This window comes from Hydra vulgaris, chromosome 04 (genome assembly GCF_038396675.1).
Source record: "Hydra vulgaris chromosome 04, alternate assembly HydraT2T_AEP".
NCBI lineage: Eukaryota > Metazoa > Cnidaria > Hydrozoa > Anthoathecata > Hydridae > Hydra > Hydra vulgaris.
In genome coordinates, this window is record NC_088923.1 from 41,020,117 (window position 1) to 41,032,500 (window position 12,384).

Below are 12,384 nucleotides of genomic sequence, written 5' to 3' on the forward strand. Positions count from 1 at the left end.
CCATAAATTATAGGCTATTGATGAACTCCAGCTGATCCTTGCTGAAAGTCATGTGTTTATTCATGGTATTCGGTATTTCTAATCTTTTGTGAACTTGATTTAACCTAGATCTAACATGATAGCTTCATCACCTTTATTATTAATCATATACCCTTAGGTTAAAGAAAACTATACAAACATTTTGGAGTTGGTACTTAAATGTTACTACGCAAATGCCGAAAAAATTCGAGATGAGCGGCTGTGTTATTTTTTATAAAAGTACTTTATGGTCTTGGAAAATACGTTTTACTGTACGGCTTCAAGAGGATCCAAGATTTCTCTTATAGGCTTAAAAAAGAAAAAAAATGTGAATATTTTAAACCAAACACACAGCGATGGTTTCTATGCCTTAGTTTACATATAAGGTGCACTGAGAAAATTAAACAGTAGAAAGATAAAGTATAACAGTATAGCTATATAAAGTAATAGGATAGCTCCAAGTAGTTTTTCGGTACTCTTTTACAACCGTGATAGGGGAGAGAACGCGAAAATTCCTGTAGAAACTACATTTTTTTATAAAAAATTGTGCCTAATTTTCATGTTTGTCTATTACGTATGTAAGTACGAATGCACAAATACATTTATGAATAAATTATTCTGACATACTAAAATTAAAAAAATATGCATACTCTAGATCAAAAGGAAAAAAGTACACAAAAGGCGACCTTAGCACAGCATTATTTTAGGGACTCAATTTTAAGAATTTAATATAGGACCTGCTTTTTATAGTTTTCAATATTAATAGTAATTTTACTTAAACTCGTTCTTTTAATATTAATGTTACTTCCCCCAAGTGGGCTATGATTATTACTGTGCCCCCAAGTGGGCTATGATTACCACTCAATATATTTTTTAAACTGTATAAAACTACGTATTTTATATATTATAGGTTAAACTTTAATTTCAATAGTTTAGTCTTAAAAGTTATTGTAAATAAACATTTTGTTGTACAAAAATTTATGTAACATAATAAATAAAAAATTAAAAGAACATATGATATCAGTATAGTGCTTCTTTCTCATTTATCGGTTCGTTAAAAAACTCCATCACGCTCTGTTGTTGACTAAACATTCTTTTAATTATATCTTCATTTTCAAAAGAGGCCTGCTCGTTAGAAGTATGTGAATATGGCGTGATCGTTTTACCTGTATTATCCACTTCATTTAAATTGTCATTATTTGGAACCCTGGTTTCTGGATCATTAAGGGTAAACGATTTCATGAGACCTGATGAACTATCTGCTGCAACTTCATTTTTCAATGATAAACACTCTTGGTCGCAAATTGACAAGTCATCCTTATTTGAGTTTTTATCAAATCCATTAAAACAAATAGATTGATCACTTTTTATATGCGAATTTGAGGCGTCATCAATTAATTGAGAATCGATTTTACTTTCATTATTTGATGAATCGGTTGAGCACCGATTTCCACTATTCGAAGGACTAATTAAACTACTTGGTTTCAATTTAGAAATAGTTTCATCTAAAGGTAGTTCATAAGTTTCGCAATAATGATCATTAGCTACACTTTTTTGCGTTGGAAAATCCTCACTCAAAACTTTTTTATAGTTTGATTTTTTTCCCGCGTCACTGTTTAATAACGTTTGAGATTTATTACTTTGTGGTTTTCTTGTTTTAGTTTCAACAAGAATCGATTCCTCGCAATTTTCTCGCGAGGGATTTTGTGACATATTATCAAATTCAAGAACGGTAAAGGTGTCTTTCGATAACGAACCACTTGCAAAGTTGTGTTTCATACTGATTTCTTTATTTTGTGAATAACTTAATACTTGTGCCGAAAGTTCATGTTCTCCAATTGATTCAAGAGCATCACACAATAATTTATAAGTCGCTTTTTGAGCATACTTGCTGCGCCAGTATTCCAAAAGTCGTATTGAACTAACATCCCGTTTACCACAACTAAAATAAAACGCAGTTATAAAAACGAAACTTTTTAAAAAAATTAAATAAAATCTAGTCTAAGATAAAGTCTAGTGTTCATCAATGTGGGTATTAGAAAATGAAACTGTAACAATATGAATATTTTATTCAGTTATTACTCAATTATATTAGTCAATCAAATAACGGACATTAGACTTGTGGGGTATTTTAAAATAGACTTTTTAATCAACATCCAGTGTGTAAAACAATATAGCACTCGGAACATCTATACAAAAATGTTTAAACAAACTATTTTATACATACATACATGTATGTAAGTATGCATGTATGAACGTATGTTTACGTTTTTCTTTTTAAAGTAAAACTTTACCTGAGATCAGCAACAACATGTTTGTCTCGTTTGTTCATATTTAGCTGATCGGCCAGTCTAGACCAAGAATTAGTTGTCTGTTTACCAACTGATTGAATTATATAGTTGTCAACTAAAATTAGTGTTCAATAAAATAAATAGCTAATGTTAATTATTTCATATATTAAACAAAAAGAAATATAATATACAAACCAACACTTTCATCATTTGTACAAATTGAAATCTTTGACTAAAAATAAAAAAATTATAAAGTTATAAAAAAATATAAAACATTAAAAAAGCAATGAAAATCAAATCAACATTAAAATGAGAAAAGAAAACAATAAATTACAAGAGAGTTTAAGTCAATATCCAGCATGCATAAAGTAGGTATGCTTTTTGAAAATCCTTTTCTTAAACTTCCTAAGAACTTCATACGAAACCTCGCTTCACAATTAGCACCACTAGTTGAAATTTTGAATTTGCAACAATTAGGCAGAAAGGGATTAAACACTATTTTTAGACTGTGCGTTGGCAGTATCACGTTTCCGACAACATTAATGTGAATCGTCTGACCAGATCGTATAGAGTAAAAATTTGATTTTCCAACTTCAGAAAAACCTTGACTGATTTCAACAGCTTGTTTATTCAATGTTTCTGCAGTTGAAAGAACTACATGGATTTCATAGTTTTCAGCAGAAAGATTTATTGCATAAACAACAAAAAATGCCATAAAGGGGGAGGTGCATACCATATCTTGCAAACCGCTTACTCTCTTTAAAAGTGTATCAATTGAATTGGTCTGAATAACCCAGTACCTATATTAAAAAGAATATTTTATTGTAAATTTACAAGTATAAACAAATAATTTTTTTTTTACAAAAACTAATTAAATAAACTTTGGAGTTAAAAGGTTGACTTTAGGAGGTAAAAGTTTGGCTTCGAGAGGTAAAAGGTTGAGAAATAGTTGATTTAATGATTTAAAAAAATAGAAGAGTAACCCCCTCGACTGCAGTGTCTCTAGCGGCCTTGTGGAGGTGAATACGGTACAAATATATATGATTCACAAACTTCAAAGTCAAGCAAACTGCTGACAGGGAAAATTTTTTTAGATCTACAAATTAAAACTCATAAACTGTGTTCCTACCTTGTAAATTCTGTAGTTGAAAAGCTTACAATTTCACCAACTATTGTCAAAGGTGTTTCATTGGTTATATCTTTCCAAGTACAATCAGCTCTATCATTGGTTGATTTTCGAGGTGAGCGAGGCATCCAGCCTAGCAAACGAACTTTATTCTTAGAGACTAATTCTTCATATAGCAACCACGGACAAGGAATATTTATTATAATAGGTTTTGACAATATTGTGAGAGGGTCAAGACTAAGTATAGGACTTACAAACGTTTCATCATTTAAAGGAAGAAGAAAGTTATCACACTCTTGAACCTAAAAAAATTGCATTAATATTTAAAGATGTCCTGTAGATTATTTTTAGGATCATCAGGAAGCTTCCTAATGATTTTCTTCAAATAACAACTTTTTAAAAACTAAAGTGTTCAAAATAGTAAATAATTAAATTCAGTGCCAATCTTAGGAGAAATTTTCGATAATGTAGAGATTATATATACATTAAACATATTTAAAATTTAGGCAAATTTGCATCAAATTCCTTAATATATTTTATGCACTTTAATTCTCAAGTTGTTTTTAATATACACCATGTTGTTTTTAATATATATAAATATATTTACACACACACACACACACACACACACACACACACACACACACACACACACACACACACACACACACACACACACACACACACACACACACTACCGTTCATAATTATTCGAATGACATCAACTTTTTTTAAAAATGCTATTTTTTATGTTTATTTTTGCACCATTAGATAATTAAAAAGTATTTTGATTAAAATGCTTTGATAAAAATCATAAGAATAATAAAAATGCTAAAGTGAGCAAAACTACATAAAAAATGGACCATCAATGACTGTAAACATGGACCAATATGCCGAAGTTTTAAATCTTTGGTTTTAAGATAAAATTGTTTGTCTGGAAAAAAAAATCATTAAATGTATGATAAAATACTGTTTATTATCGACTCTAAGACATGGTGGATGTAGTGTTAAGGTGTGTGGCTGTTTTAGTTGGAATGCGACAAGTAACTTTACATAAATAGAGGGAGTAATGACAAAAGTAGTTTCTTTGTACACTTAAAAAATCATACTACACCTTCGGAAAGATAGGTTAATGGGAGCCATTTATTTATTCAGAAGAAAATAACATAAAGCTTAAATCTAAAACATATTTTTCAAACAATTGTATAAGTTATTTGACTTATTCGAAAATGATCAAATATTGAATAAAATAATTAAGCCTCCCCAACCACAAGATCTCTCTCCTATCATATTTTTATGGGAGGAATTAAAAGTAATGTCAATAACTGTTGCCTAATGATGCATAAGATGTGGAAAAAACTTTTAAGTTAGTGGCATAAAATTGACTTTGACAAACTGAATAAGTGATTAAGTAGAATGCCAAGAATATGTATGGCAGTTATTGTCGCTAAGGATGATTAAAAGGCAAGTAAATTATAAACTAATCTAATGGGACCTTATATTATTTTATTTGTAAACCTAATAACTAGGAAGATAACTTATTAAAATATTAATATATAATTCAGGTAGACTTTGCCTAAGTTTCTCTCCTAATAGAAAGTAAAACTTATATCATAAAATACGACCATTAAAGTAATCATAGGCGGTAGAGTGTATATATATAATAGCATATATAATCATGCAACATTTGTATTAAGGTTCAAGCTATAACTAATTTATATATATGGCTTAAATAAACAACCTGAAGCACAACTTTAGTTGTAGTATTTAATGTGTTAGGAGGGAAAACAACTTTAGCTTCAGGAAAAAAACTAGATTGTATTGTGCCACCTTCTGGAAACATGAGAAAACGCTCTTTTTTTGGACGCGATATGACAACAACTCTTTCAGGAAATTCTTGAACAACAGCTTTTAAACGCCCTTCCATATTTTCTTCCTCTGCAAAATAAAAAAATAAAAAAAGTTATTGTTTTTAAGTTTAAGTCACTACTTTTTTAGTGTTTGTAAATGTTTTAAAGGTAATCTCATATAATAAAAATATATACTAAACAATAAAAACAGAATTGTACCATTTAGGTTGTCATTTATCGAAGATACGTGTTCTTTCCAATATGAATATTGTGATGTAGACCTCATTACAACTAATTCCCGCTCATTGCATTCTGTTGCATAGTGAGGTATCTCAATAACCACAGGTTCAAGAAATTGTACTGATGGTGGAGATAATTGCAGAATATGACTAACCATGGCTTCATTGTAACTCAAATGTGGTGCAGAAGACATAACACTTTAAATAACACAGCAAATTTTGAGTGAAAAGTGTTATCAACTTTTATTTTATTTTATTTTTTTTACAAATAAGTTTATAAAAACTAAATATATAAAAATGATAATTTCAACTTAAAAATACAAATTGGATAAAAATGAAACAATTGATAAATAACATTTTATTGATCACCCCAAAAATTTCTCAATTCTTTTCCTGATTATATGAATTATCAATAAAGCATAGTCTTGACTATGCTTTATTGATAAGTTTTATGCAACTTAACATCTAGATTCATTATTGCTACAGTGATATAGTCACTATGAACATTGCTCAACCTATAAATACTCATGATTAAGAACTGATCATAAACCAAACCTAGAAAGATGGATAAACTTCTCTTGAGGAAATTATCTTGTAACATTCCACTAATATCAATTTTATTAGGAGGGTTATATCCTGAGCTTAAGAAATAGATTATTTGGATAATCTCTGCATGGTCAACCATTCTAAAAGGTAAGTTAGTAGTGAAAATCATTCTTTCTATCTGCTCATCAAATACTTCTTCAGATTTGGAGGTTTTGATAAGGTATAAATCCAATTTACTTTTTAATGCACTTGAATAAAGTAGATTAATAAATAATTAAAAACGATTACATTCAAATATATAGATCATACAGAAAATTAATTTTCTATGTGTTCTTTATATACATTTTTTATATAGTCCCTGGTTAATGAAGTTTATTGCCTATATTTAAAACTATTATGTTTATTAATAAAAACAATTTTTAAAAGATTAAAATCAATTTTAAACACAAATTGAAAAAATAATTCTATAAACTACACAAAACTGTGGAAACTACATCACTAGCCTAATGTCCATACTGTATTTCCACCATCAGTGGACAGGAGTTTTAAAAAATACAACTCACTAAGAATGGATTTATCTTTATATTTTCAGTAAATATTAATTATGTCGCTAATAAATATAAAACTAATTACAAAAACTTCACACCTTTTTATTTTACATGAAATCCTAGTTGGTGAATCACAAGCACCTTCTGGAACAACAATTTTAACACCAGTTTCACTACTTTTCATTACACAACCTCTTGCGTTTACAATAAAACATTCTAGAAATCTATAAAAAAGTCAAAAAATTTGAATAATTTAAAAAGTTAAAAAAAAATTCAAACAATATATTAATTAATCATAATTTATGAAAAGTTAGACCATAAATTGTTATAATTAGGATTCAATACCTTTAAAAAAACAAAAACAAATTCTAATAAAGCTTTGTACCCTTATCATTAAGGTAGCATCCACTTTTTTTTATTAATAATTTTATGATTGTCTAACATTTTTAAACAATTTTAAGCAAAAATATCATTTTAGTTTTTATATTTTGTTTTTAAATTATAAAAGTCAGACTTTTATAATTTGTCGACTTCAAAAATTTGTATTATTCACGGAATGTTTTCTTTTTTACAATTTCTTGTCTTCAAAAGTTTCTACTTCAAAAATTTCCACTATTACTCTGGGAATATTGTTTTTTTTTTTTTAAAAAAAAACAATTTTACTTATACAATTTATATGTTTGTACTTTTTTTTATTAAGTCTATCTTATGCCTTTAAATGATACCTATTTTGTTAAATTGCAAATTAAACAAAGATAAATTTATAAATACTATGAGCTTATTATTTAAAATTAATAATAAAAATAACTTGCAAATTTCATAAGAAAAATTAAAAAAAAATTTTTGCTAAAATTAATGTGATCAATTAAAATAATTAGTTACAAAAAACTTTTTATTGTAAAAGTTAACCAAAAAAGAAGAAAAAATTACTTACTCTCCCTTTTTTAAAGACTCCATCTTACATTCAACATTGCTACACTGTTTGTTTAACAGAGGCACAGCATCTTCATTTACAACGCTTTCCAAAACACTTTTTTGAAACTTAGCTGTCACTCTTGGAGAGGAAGTATTTATGTCTTTAAAAAGTGTAAAAATACAAAGAAAGTTAGAAGAGTAAATATTTTAAGTAAAAATTAATAAATAAACAAAACAAAAACAAAAATTGTTAACTCAAGTTTTTAACTTTTAACTTAAAATAAATTTTACATAAATAAAACCACTGAAAATGCTAAACTTTTTAATTATCAAAAAATTATACAAATGATAATACAATTTGATTATGTGCAAAGAGAGATTATTCATTGGATTTACACATTTAAAAGGAAGTTCATAAAAAAAAGGTTTAACTAATAATATTGTAGTTAACTAAGTGATCATTTCCTTCAAGGGTATCTAGGCCTCTCAGCTTGTGATCAAAAAATTTCCAAAAATCATTTTAAATTTTTTGGTACATAGAACTAAGAAAAAATATAACTTAACACCAATACAAAAAACTAGCTAACACAAAATTTAAAAATATTTACAAAAAACAAAGCTTATTAAAAAATATATAAAAAAATATAATATTAAAAAAAAGCTTATTAATAAACATAGCATACACAAATGCAAAACCTGATAAATACCAAACAGAAATAATTTTTAAGATCAAAAGAGCAACAAAAAAATGCCTAAAAGATACATTTTAATAGCTGATGAAACAAATGTTAAAGCTGACTTTAAACAATTATAAAACACTTAAAATTTTATTGCACAATTTATTGTGCAACAAAACTGTAAGTGAAGTAAATGCTGTCAAAAAATTAATGGCACACATCAAAATAAAAGTTAAAATTGTGCAAAGTGTGAAGAAGAAAATAAATAAATAATAAACTTTAAATATATATTCAATTAACATTAGGGTGTTAAATGAGATTAAACTTTGTTTAATGTTAAGTTTTTAAAGTTTGTAATTAAATATCGTCATTTGACAATACTCAATATAAATGTATCAAACATTAAAAAAAAATTTTTTTGATAAAAAAAAATCAATTTATTTCAATTAATTAGTTTTTTTATTTTCCAGAAAAAAAAACTCATACACTAAATGCCTCAAAACGACACAATATGACAATTTGACACAATGTCAAAATGACACAATATAACCAACATAAAATGAATAACTCAATATCTATATTTCCTGCTTTAAACATCAATTTTAAATTTTTTTTCTTAAAGCAACATGCTTAAAGCAACATTTGGACAGTAGTCAGGTATTATAATTACTTGACTGTCATTGTGGGTCATTATAATTTCTTGAATGCAAATCTTGTGTTTACCTGTGTTTCAATAATTTAATTTATTATGAACAAGTTATCATTGATAGTTGTTTTAACCAATTTTACAATATCAACTATTGGTATTATAATATCAATTATTATCAATTAAAATATCAGTTTATCTATAACAAATTAACTATAAATAAAGTTAATAGATTAATTAATTAAAATACCAGTTAATCATTAGAGCATCAACTTAACATCAAATTAAACAAAAATTATTACATTAACTTACCATCAAAACAAAAGTCATTATTAATAGATTCTATTTGTTCTTGATTTATTACAAAAATTGGACTTTCAGATTCATCAACATATTTATAATTTTTTATTTGAACATTTTTGGGTAAGCTTTTGGTTGTATGCTGTAAAGAAATATTATGCTCTGAAATTTCACTTTCATCAAACCCCATAAAAGATTCATCAAAATCTTCTTGCAGTATATGCTGCTGTATTTCAGCTAAAAATACAAATTAATGTATTTTGAAATATTTTTTGTTAACAAACTTTTATTTATTATTATTGTTGATTTAACTAAGGAATAATTTATCATTTATTTACTAGTTTAGCTATATAACCTCTCATATGAATAAATACCAATTTTTATCCATTCTACTAAACAAACAAATTAAAAAATTTGTGTAAGCCATTCATAAAATCTTACATTCTTCTTCTGCTTCATCAAGCGAATCAACTAATTGCATCTCATCTAGATCTTCTGGTGCTGTAAATGCACTACGAACTTTATCTTCAGTATTGATCTATGAACAGAATTATTTGACTCTCTTTAAGCATTAAGACTTGATTAGCTGAGATTATACATAAGTAAATAGATTTTATATTTTTATGTTTGAAAGGTTTTAAAATTATTTTAAAAAACAAAATGAAAAAAGTAAAAAAAAGAATTATTTAAAAATGAAAACTATAAAACTATAAAACTTCACTTGAAAATCATTGAAATTCTTCAACAATCAAAACTGAAACATGAAACAAATGAAACTGAAAACTATTTACAAGTAGTATATTTTTCTAAAAAAAATCTGAACAAAAAAAAAATTCTAAACAACAACTTGGCAATAAAGATATATAAACATTCTACTTAAAAAAAAAATACAAAGCTAGTAATAGCGAAAATCAAAAATATTTCAACCATAACAATTGTATATAATACATAGGACCATAACATTACTGTTATGGTCCTATGTATGGTACTGCACCATCGACTTGAAACTTTGTATTGTATTAACTATTAAAATATCTCCATTATATAGACTAATAATTAAACTATCTCTGACATATTGCTATAAATTAGTTACTATAAATTTAAAATAAGCTAAAAATAAAACTTAATGCAAAAAATTTTTTAAAAATTAAATAGTGGAACTATTAAGAACTATGTTAAAAAACTATAATCTAAGCAACAAAGTTACTATTCACATAAATTTACATAAATATAAATATAGTGTAAATATTTTACAACTTTTTTGTGGATTAAAAATTGAGATACGAAAATAAAAATTATTTAACCTACAATAATATCTTATGCAAAAGTAAGGTTTCAAAGTTGTATCAGATCAAAAAAAGATCTGACGCAAATGATAATGTGACATAAAAAGTTTTAAAATAAGATTTAATCAAAATATTTTGCATATAATTAAATAATTTAAATGAGTGAAAAAAATTAAATTTTTATTTTAAATATAAAAAGTTCAACGAATAACACATTTTATGTATTCTGTATGCTATTTCAAAATGTTTTAATGTTCGAGATATGATGATGGGTGGCAAACTATCGCCTGTAGCAAGATCATGCAGTAAACTTCAAACTAATTTCATTCTAGTTCCAAATAAACGTGTCTATAAAAAATCATGTCAGTTTAAAAGTTGTTTAACATTAAGAGCCCTTTTTTATTTTTTTTATTTAATATATTAAAATGTATAAATTTTTTTTTTGATTTTGAGTTTAATTGAACTAAAATCAATTTAATAAAGAAAAAGCTTGTGTGGGAAAGAACTTTTTTAGGCGCTCTAAATATAATTTCTAAAAAAGTTATTGAACAATCCAATGTGTACATGAAAAAACTTTTTGTGTACAAATTGGATTATTCAATAACTGCAAACAAAATTATATTTTGTCAATATAAACACTCTTAAAAAATACGATATACATTTGTCTTTTACGTGATAAATGTTTTTATAACATATAAATATCTTGGCTTGTGAAATACCTAAAAAAAAAGAAAAAGAATTTTTCGTATAAAATAACTTTCTAATCTAAGCAACATCATAAAGTATTTTAAAAATTACTATTAAATCTAAAGCAAAAAGGCTTAAATATTATTTTAGTAATGCAGTTTAAATAATGAGTATCATTGTAAAGTATGACAATTAAAATGGAAAAAAAAGCTAACTTTCTATTAACTTTTATTAATTAACTAAAGAATATTTTAAAAGATTAAAACATGCTGTCAATGTTGGCAAAAGCTGTAATTGTTCACAAAAAAAATTACTTCTTTGTCATTCTTTTTTGAAATAGTGATTTTTGTAACTTTTATAAGAATATTCACAATAGTCTTTTGCTGGGTAACTTCGGCTATATAGAGAGAAGAGTATCCATCCTGTGAAAAATATTTTGTGAACCAATTATCTATTAGTAACTTAAAAGTGAAAAAATATAAACTACAAAATAAAGTAACAAGAACCTTATTTAATGCATTTGGAGGAGCATTATATTTCAGAAGCAACTGAATTATGTCTTCATGACAATAATATGTTGCAATATGAAGAGGTGTGTTTCCATTCTAAAATATTTATGCATGATAACTTTAAATGTAGTAAAAATAAACTTTAAATAAAGTAAAAATAAACTTTAAATGTAGTAAAAATAAATTGTAAATGTAGTAAAGTAAAGATAAATAACAATTTTTATCAAGAAATTAATAAAAAACATACTTTGGTTTTTGCCTCTACTTCAGCTCCATCAGCTAACAAACTTTCTGCAACACTAAGATGCCCATAAAGGGCTGCCAGATGCAGAGGTGTGTAACCACTCTGAATAAAAAAATTATTTATATATGAAACTGTTAAAAAGTCTCATGAGTGGTCAAGGGCATGAAATAAGTGTCTGACATCAAAGTCAATCAACTATAGTCATATTAGTTGATAAACTGGCATCGAATTCAACCAATAATAGTTAAACCCATCGCTGCCTATCATAGTTTATCTGATGAATGCTGAAAAATATTTGCCTATATTTTCAACAATGGTGGTCAAATTTTGCTTGTTGATGATCACACATTTATGGTCACAAATGTTATATGTTAGTTGTCATATATTTAAGAGCCCACTTCACTTCACATAGTCACATTTTCGGTGTTTCTAGTACCACCAGTATGTCAATCTATGTTTTTAATGGTATTATTTTGTCATATTCGTGAGAAATAAAATTTGA

At 26.2% G+C, this 12,384-nt stretch overlaps 1 protein-coding gene across 2 annotated transcripts in view; it reads right to left on the reverse strand.

Annotated features, from left to right (window-relative positions):
* Nucleotides 1–913: 913 nt before the first annotated feature.
* Nucleotides 914–12,384, reverse strand: part of LOC100209042 (ankyrin-2) — a 48,135-nt gene continuing 36,664 nt past the window's right edge. For both annotated transcript variants that reach the window (XM_065796361.1, XM_065796362.1), the window contains exons 22-35: nucleotides 11,886–11,984; nucleotides 11,636–11,734; nucleotides 11,444–11,551; nucleotides 9,598–9,694; nucleotides 9,169–9,393; nucleotides 7,553–7,694; nucleotides 6,717–6,842; nucleotides 5,505–5,722; nucleotides 5,177–5,373; nucleotides 3,439–3,737; nucleotides 2,644–3,109; nucleotides 2,505–2,541; nucleotides 2,313–2,424; nucleotides 914–1,960 (exon numbers count right to left, since the gene is read on the reverse strand). In XM_065796361.1, coding sequence (XP_065652433.1) covers nucleotides 1,039–1,960; nucleotides 2,313–2,424; nucleotides 2,505–2,541; nucleotides 2,644–3,109; nucleotides 3,439–3,737; nucleotides 5,177–5,373; nucleotides 5,505–5,722; nucleotides 6,717–6,842; nucleotides 7,553–7,694; nucleotides 9,169–9,393; nucleotides 9,598–9,694; nucleotides 11,444–11,551; nucleotides 11,636–11,734; nucleotides 11,886–11,984 — 3,147 coding nt within the window. In that variant the 3' untranslated portion in view covers nucleotides 914–1,038. The remainder of the gene's footprint in view (nucleotides 1,961–2,312; nucleotides 2,425–2,504; nucleotides 2,542–2,643; nucleotides 3,110–3,438; nucleotides 3,738–5,176; nucleotides 5,374–5,504; nucleotides 5,723–6,716; nucleotides 6,843–7,552; nucleotides 7,695–9,168; nucleotides 9,394–9,597; nucleotides 9,695–11,443; nucleotides 11,552–11,635; nucleotides 11,735–11,885; nucleotides 11,985–12,384) is intronic.